At 42.2% G+C, this 8,585-nt stretch overlaps 1 protein-coding gene across 1 annotated transcript; it reads left to right on the forward strand.

Moving 5' to 3' along the window:
- The first annotated feature begins 3,187 nt into the window (after nt 1–3,187).
- LOC139327929 (leucine-rich repeat-containing protein 3-like) lies at nt 3,188–3,979 on the forward strand. Its single transcript, XM_070957963.1, has one exon. It carries the CDS (start codon nt 3,188–3,190, stop codon nt 3,977–3,979), a length of 792 nt encoding a protein of 263 aa, XP_070814064.1.
- Nucleotides 3,980–8,585: the final 4,606 nt, after the last annotated feature.

The raw sequence follows: 8,585 nt of genomic DNA on the forward strand, positions 1-8,585 counted from the left end.
CATCTTTCGAGTGGTTCAACCACCAAAGAATGTGAAGTAAATCTGTCACCCTGATTACCCAGGCGCAAGAGAAACACTGATGCTGGGTCGTTCTGACATTAACGAGTGGGCTTTGTGATTTTGGATCCACAATGAAGCAAACTCCTGCTAAAATGCTTCACTAGTCAATATAATCATTGATTCTGCCTTTCAGCAAAATTGACAGGGCTGAACTCTGCACATTTAATCATGTAGATGCTTTGCAAAGCCCTGGCTGCACTCAGGTGGTCTTTAGGTCACAGTGATACAGCTGGGAGTACCTTCAAAAAGTTTTTTTTTTTTTTTGTCAGTGTGGGTGTGAAGGGCTCAGTATTGAAGTCCTCCACCAGGGCAGGACAGATGTAATCAATGTTTATGAAGAATGACAGAGTGTGACACGCAGGGCAAACAATCAGTCACAGGCATGAGGAGAATAGAGCAGCGGGAGGTGGTTCAGGAAAATGTGGTTCAGGGACCTCAAGGGGCCCTTAGACACTCTAAACGCCTGTTTTCTACATCAGCTATATCACAGACTTCCAACTTTCATTTCATGCTTACTTAAAGAGCTTATTTGCAACACACTGCCCTTTTAATTTCCTTTGTCTTCTGCTGTCTGGCTGCACTGATTGGTGACAGGGATGCAATACAGTCAAAATAGAAAATCTAATTAAATGTGCAAAGGTCAAAGCTTAAGTCAAAGTCCAGCCTTCAAAGGCTTAAGAAAAAGTATTGTAAGTAAAAGTATTCGTTCTGCAGACAAACAGTTAAATTAACCGTGTTACATTAGAGTATTGCTGCTGATGCAGTAATGTGGAGGTAGTACTGTAGTAGCTGGTTGAGGTGGAGCTCATTTTGATTACTTTACAATCAGCAAGTTAATTAGTAACTTCATTTTACTGTGTATGGAGTACTTCAGCCCTGTGTATAATTATAATACAGTGGAGGAAATGAATACTGCCATTATATTGACATGCTGATTGGATGACAATCTGTGGAAATGATGTAATGTCGATTAAGTTTTGGTTCATATAATAAGATGCATGCTTAACACCAGTGGTTTCCCCAGTGACTCACAGGTTCAGCAGGGAGGCTTTTTAACAGAGTGAGAGGGAGAGACGGACCACAGCAGTGCCTCTGCGCATATCCACACACACGCACACACACACACAGCTGCTGCAAACCTCCACTGACAGGAGGTTGTAAACTGCGATCAAACAGTTGGATCCGGACTCTTGAACTGGCTGCTTTCTCTGGATGTGACTGCTGCTGGAGACGTGTGTGTGCAAAGGATGATTTAATCCCGGATGTCTCATCAGACAAAAGGATTTGACTGCGTGAACCGCAAAGAGTGAAGCTGTGAGGTAGGCACTGACTCCAATAACAATCGAAACTCACTTCAAGTCAATGCATCACCTGTGATTGGAGTATTATGCATGTCATTTTAATAGGAAAAGCCCAAATTAGGAAATGGATTTTTGTTTTAAGCTCGTTTTAAGATTAGTTTGACTACAACCGGATGTCATAATTTACACAATTATTAATTTTTAAAGAGCTTTTAGGGCTGCAGCTGTATATTCTAATTACTGATTAATCTGATGACTGATTAGTCAATTAATCATTGGGGCTTTAGACCAAATTTGGGTTTGCTGAGAGCTGAACCAACAGTCAAAACACAGTAATCAATTTCTCATCGAGGACAAAGAAAATGTTCATATTTACAACCAGGATAAAAGATGGAATCAGTTAATTTTGAGCATTTTTGCTTAAAAAAAAAAGAAGAAGAAGAAGAAGAAAGCAAAGATTCATGATCAAAATTGTTGCCATTTAATGTTCTGTGGCAACACTAATTGATTAACTGGGTAATTGTTTTAGGTCTATAATATTGTGATAGGTTTAGAATATTCTTATTAAGATTAATGCTGTCTCTGGTACATTGTGATTAGCCATCTTAATCTGTCTTTTGCACCTCCAGTAGTGTTTTAATGAGACATTTAGCTTATCAATATTTAGCCCAGGACACCCGGATAAATCAAAAACATCAAAAGCTGCGTCTTGGTTATCAGCTGGTCTTTGTGTCGTTATCTTCCGCACAAATGCACTGTGTCCTTTGCATTCTGACCTTCACTGCTCTCACTGTTCATCTACACACAGTTTTTTTTATTATTATTTAATCCCAAATCACTGTTTCAAAGTTCATCTGCTGCATATTGATGAGCTCCCACCTTGTTTAATGGCTTGTCATTCTCTCCCAGGGACACATTTTGAGTGAGGGGACCCGTGCTACAGAAACATGCTATTATTATTATAATCTTGAACTTTACTAGCTTTCTCTCAGAGGAGGAAGGAGTCTGGAAAGGGGTGGTGTAGGAATTTCACTGTCAAATCCTCCTCAGATTCACATCATCAAAGGTGTTAACAGCGTCTTTGTGGACAAACTTTACCTTCTCGAGGCAGCAAATGCAAACAAAGAAATTCCTAAATGTGAACTTTCAGGAAAGGCTTAACATTTCCTCAATCTAACTTCCATTTTTTTTATCTCTCTCTCTCAATCACAGGTTTCTCCCACCATGGATGCACAGATATGACTCAGCCTGTCAAAAGTTTTAATTCTGTCTTCCCCTCAGCTGTGCTGCACTTTGACATCTCATTTAGCTAGCATGCAAACCTTTGGACATTTGCTCATTTTGAGCTGGATCTGGACGTGGTTTTCCATAACTGTCGAGGTAAATGACAAACGCTGATGTCTGAGTGAATCCTGAAAAGTGCCCTGAGAATAAAACTTTAGCCAGTAATGCCCAAACTAAGGCCGTGTTCATTCAAATAAGGCCAGTACGCAGAGGGGTCCAGCAGAAAACTGCAGGGTCATCGGCCAAGAAAGCTGAATCTGGCTCAACTTTTGCTGCAACATAATGCAACAAGGGACTGCGCTGGCAAATCAAATGCAATCAAGCGCACATTTCTGTGATAACCTGCCAGAGTTAAAAAGTCCTGTCTCAGAGTATCATAAAGCACTATGCAGTGTTCTGGCATCTGCCTTTAAATTCACTCAAACTGGACTTCCTAGTTTGTATTTTCATGTCTCACCGGGACCCAAAGCAACACACCCCCCACCTGCACAACCCCGTGCGTTGTTTTAACGCAGGGCTGATTTCAGTCTGACCGCTCGCTAATGGGGGCCTCTCGAAGGTGCAGGTCATCCATAAAACCTCCTTCTTGTGGTCCTCTTTCATTTGCGGGAGCACTGTGGTTTTTGTCAATGATTACGACTGTGCATGCTTGCCCCAAGATCTGTCATTGCACAGACAGGAACGGTGTGGTGGTGCAGTGCACCTCGCGCAACCTGGAGAACATTCCGCTTAACTTGCCCAAAGACACCGTTGTTCTCTTGCTTTCGTCTAACCGGATCAGACACATCCCGAAGGAGGCCTTCGCTGACCTGCACCGCCTCAGGGAACTGGACTTATCTCACAATGCCATTGAGAGTATGGAGGTCGGTGCCTTTCAAGGAATTTCTGAGAGCCTGCGGACCATAGATCTTTCAAACAACCACCTCAGCAGCCTCCCCAAGGACACCTTCGCCAAGCTGCACGCCCGCGTCCGCCTGTCCCACAACCCCTGGCACTGCGAGTGCTCCTTGCAGGAGGTGCTGAGGGAGCTGAGGCTGGACCCCGAGACAGTGAACGAGGTCAGCTGCTACACATCAGTGCAGGAGGAATACGTGGGACAGCCGGTCATCCAGGTTCTGGATTCGGGGATCAACTTTTGCAATTTCCACCACAAGACGACAGATGTGGCCATGTTTGTGGCCATGTTCTGCTGGTTCTCCATGGTGACAGCTTACATCATTTACTACATCAAACACAACCAGGAGGATGCCAGGAGGCACATGGAGTACCTCAAGTCCCTGCCCAGCACTTCCCACATTAGCAAGGACTACGACACAGCCAGCAGTGTGTTTTAGTGTCTGAGAAAAGATGCAACTGTACCAATGAATACAGATGAAAGTGCACCAGTGAATACAGATGAAAGTGCACCAATGAATATGTTTACAGCCGAGAAGGAACAATGATAAGTGACAGCTTTGCAACAAGTGATAAAACTCAGCACAAAGACATCAGGAAAGTTTATCATCATCATCGAGTGCAAACTGAAAAGATTCTTTAAAGCCACAGAATAAAACAAAAACGGATGAATTACATGTTCATCTTCTTAAAGAGTAACCTCAAATGTGGGACCAGCGGGATAAACATTCAGAGGTTTAAAACAGCCTCGATTTGTTTTCCTTCCACGATAACAAAAGGTGGCAGATCATTATTTTCCTCTGAAATGTTATGTATAATGCATAAAAGCATCTCCGAGGGAAACTTCGCCAAAACCCCAAACAGTTTTGCATATGATGATGTGGTTTCAGAGTTCACGGTGAATTCATCCACCGAGTGAGGCGAACCTGAGAGCCACTGCTGGTGTCAAATAGAGTTCGGTGAAATTAGGTACCTGAAAAATAATCCCTGCGGCTCCACGGGGGGACAACTTGTTGAAAAATATTACTTTTAGGTTGTTTGTGTGAGAGCATAAAGTTTTCTGACGTATTTCAAAAAAAGTAAATCCTGACTGGGGACTTTGGGGGGGAGTAGCAGAGAAAGAGGAAAAAGCAAGAGTAATATTTGGATGTATTATCTTGTAAATTTCCTGTGAAGACTTGCATATGCTTCTTAATGTGAAGTGTGTTTAATAATCCGCAGAGGATCTCAGATAGTAGCACAGATTCGGTGGCGCTGAACCCTGCTGACACCTTACATTTACGGTGGAACTGCAGCCAGAATTGCATTTCACGCTTGAACACTTGTCACCTCACTTAGTGTTTTGCTTCAAAAGGAAATAACTTTGCCACTTCTGAGAGTAAAAATAATGAATTCCGGTCACAAAAAGCGTCGATGAGATGATCCTACAGATTTCTATAGATCGCACTCGTGTAACTTTTGACAAGTTCAAGATTGTAGAAAGGAGTTTTGTAGAACAATTGGGAAGGAGAGCGGATCAAACAGCAGCCAAATTCAGGCACATGACATGACATGACATGTGCCTGAATTTGGCATTTAAGCAAAAAATGAATGAATGAATGTCATTTAAGCAAAAATGAAAGGAGAAACTGGCACATAAGGAGATCCAAGTAAAAGTGTTTGAATCATGCAATCAGCTGTCAGTATCTGACCACACTGCAGCATTTTCAGGCACATGCTTCACTCACTTCCTGTTCTGCCTGACACCTGAAATTAATCTGGGCAAGCAGACACATATTACATGGTCTTACAAGTCATGTGTCCATGCAAATATAGTGCAAATTTGGTTTCTTGATTTAGAATTAAAAAAAAAACTGTGGATGTCTGATTAAAATCTTGCCGACTGCGCCTTTATGTTTGTCCAAGTCAGTTTTCTAGCTGTATTTCCACTGAGCTCCTGTCCTGTTTTCATAAGTTGGATACAAATGTCTCGCATCTCATCAGAAAACAGTGGTGCGTTTACTTTTTTGCTTCGTCTTTGGACACAAAAATAAAACAAAAACTTCTCGTTTATCAGAATCCTGCTCCTTCTTCGCCTCAGGAAATACAGAATCTGCCTTTGTTTGATGGAGAGATTTGAATCCTGCATTGAGTTCTGTGTTTTTTTAAGAGCACCGTTTTCTCTAGCTGATTCATATGCTATAACTTTTAAACCTCTCATAGGATCCTTCATCAACTCATCTGGCTATAACATACTCCTCACCATCACATCCTGTTATTTATCCCCCCAGATTACCATGAAAAATACCCACAGCTCCAAATATGGAACCCATATATCTTCTGCTGCATAGATCCGGAGGAGGCAGAGTATTAATACATGTCTTGCAACCCAAAAATAGTTTCATCCCTCTAACAGTTTAAATCTATAAATATAATGAGCCTTTGTGGAGGGCATTTCAGGGGGCTGCTCACTTAAGTTCTCCCTACTGTATCCATTTATATCATAGATGTCTAAATGCACTTTAAAAGGTGGACAAACTGTCTTGTTGTGGAATGCTCCAAAAACACCTGTGAGGAACATTCCACAAGTAAACAGGTTCAGTGGTAACAGGTGATTGTATCATGATTGGTTATGAAAGGGGCTTCCTGGAGAGTTGGAATTATTGTAATTTCGATCAACCTGTCTCTTCTTAGCTGCAGCAGCCATGGGAAAAACTATGTACCGGTGGCTGGAAGAGGTCGTCAGCAGAGCCAAACAGAGCTGCTACCCTGATATAAAAAGAGAAACTTCAACTTGAACAATGATTAATTAATTCTGTTTGACAGCGCTGGCGGCCGATAAATAAACAGACATTTTAAGGAGGCTGGACTTTGGCCATATCTGATTTATGTAATCATGCGTCCATTTCTTATTTCTGAATGCTCATCAGTTTGCTGTATTTCATGGATGCAACATTATGGGCCGTCCTCTAGCTTCTATCTATGTTTGTATACAATGCTGACCTTGTAGTCTAAAATTTGACCTCTCCCTCCTGTAAGACTGTCACAACATTAATTACAGTCCACATTACTTTGTGTTACAAGTCCCAAGGGCTGTGCTGTACATCTTAATGAATTGAATATTATTAATTAGCTGCATACAGATGAGGTCAGTGTGTCTCTCTTAGTCTAGATTCAGAAGCACGAGTGGCACTTCATTAGCGTCACATCAGCACCGGGACAAACATTTGCGCAGTGCTTCAGACCACATCCATCTCTTCACTATCAAATTTCCTTGATTTCAGGCAGAGGTAGACAAAGGCAGGCTTCTCATTTCTGGCCAGTGGCTGGCGATTTTGTCGGATGAAAAGACGACTGATTCTGGCTGCTCGTCGGCTAATGAAGCTAATTAGTTGGTTGAAAATGCAGTTTGGAGGAAAATTCTGTAGCAGAAGAAGAAGTCTTTAGTTCAACCATGAGTCCAAAAAAGTCATCTACAAATGCAAGCCAAGACTCTACCATGCAAAGCAAAAGTCAGGTGTCAACAACATCCAGCAACTGGACTGATGCAAAGTGGAAAAGTGCGCTGCGGTCTGATGAGTCCAAATTGTTTTTGGAAATCAAAGACATTGTGTCCTCTGACCCAACCTTTATGGAACGTGTTGCAGACATCAACTTCAGAATGAGTCCATATTTCCAAACCATTGCATTTTATTGACACCTCTGCGTGCTTTTAATGTGGGCTTTGCAGTATTTATCTTCCCACATGCAGGAAAGTCGCTGTTTTTTTTTCCATTGCAATCCTAGGTCACAGCAAAGGTCAGCAGTGCTCCACCTAAACCATCTTTACGTCCAAGTCTTCCTAGTCTCATCCTCTTGTGTGCCTTAGAGGCTAATAAAAAAGCCTCTCCCTGCTTCCTCTGTGCTCTGGGGACTCTCCCTGGCTTGACATTGGCAGACAATGTAGGATTATTCTGCCCCATGCAAACACTGCAAATGTAGAGTTTAGTCACCTTCAAAACCATAGCTCCTGTAATGCCCTGGTAATGTGGTGTAAAAGGCAGGGAGGGAACGCACTGCTCCTCAAACTGACCACAAATTAGATTCTGCTGGCTGATGGATTATCAAGCGCACATATTGCTGAACAAGCAAGTCTCAAAATGTACATTAAAGATTAGACATGTGTACTCCAAGTATGGCAGCGAGGCCAGACAAACATTCACCTTTGAGAAGTTTCTTACACTGTACTATCCATCTAAGTCATCAGCAGGTTGGCAAATGTGTTGTTTTATTAATGTTGCATTGCTCGGTTTTCTTATTTACTCGAATCCGTTGCAGTGGCATATTGATTTATGATTAAAAGCTTCAGAAAAAAAAGCCTTTATGGAGATTTACCACAATGTTTGCACATTGGATGAAGGCCACCCTGCCTCTTCACCCAAAACACTGACCTTCAGTGAAATAGAAAACGTCAAGAGGTAAATGTGTATGCATAGCAGTTTTAGTTCCTGTCTTATCACTCTCTACAGCCAGTCAGGATTAGGCCTCCTCTCAAGGTAAATTAATGCCCCAGTGTTTAACAAATTAAATTCCAAACTATTACAATTTCTGTTGCCAAGGGGCCCATATTAAGCGATGCTGAGCTCTCTGGGGTGCTGTTTGGCCCCTCGACAGATGTGCTGATACAGTATGCGGCCTTATCAAAAATCTGCATGCTTGGTGAACAACTTCGCACCGAAACATTGACGATGTCCGTGTTTCGGGCTTACTCAGTCCTGCAGGAAGCCAAAAATGGAAAGATGCATGAATCTTGTCATTGTCAGAGCTGGGTTAATAATGTAAGTAGTATATTCTGCTCTTCTATTAATCCATCTGCCTTTTGAGCACAGATGGCTCGAGCGTGCAGACAGTCACCGCAAGGCCGTTGGTTCAGTGCCCGTACAGCAAGTCAAAGAAGCTGGGACGACCTGCTCTTACAGAAAGGAAACTGTGACTTTTGGAACATCTGTTCAGCAGTGACTGGACAAACATCTCTCAAATATATCTTATTTGGGACAAAGTCAGTCAAAACTAAAATGATACCCACAT

The sequence above is a fragment of the Chaetodon trifascialis genome, chromosome 24 (assembly GCF_039877785.1).
Source record: "Chaetodon trifascialis isolate fChaTrf1 chromosome 24, fChaTrf1.hap1, whole genome shotgun sequence".
NCBI lineage: Eukaryota > Metazoa > Chordata > Actinopteri > Chaetodontiformes > Chaetodontidae > Chaetodon > Chaetodon trifascialis.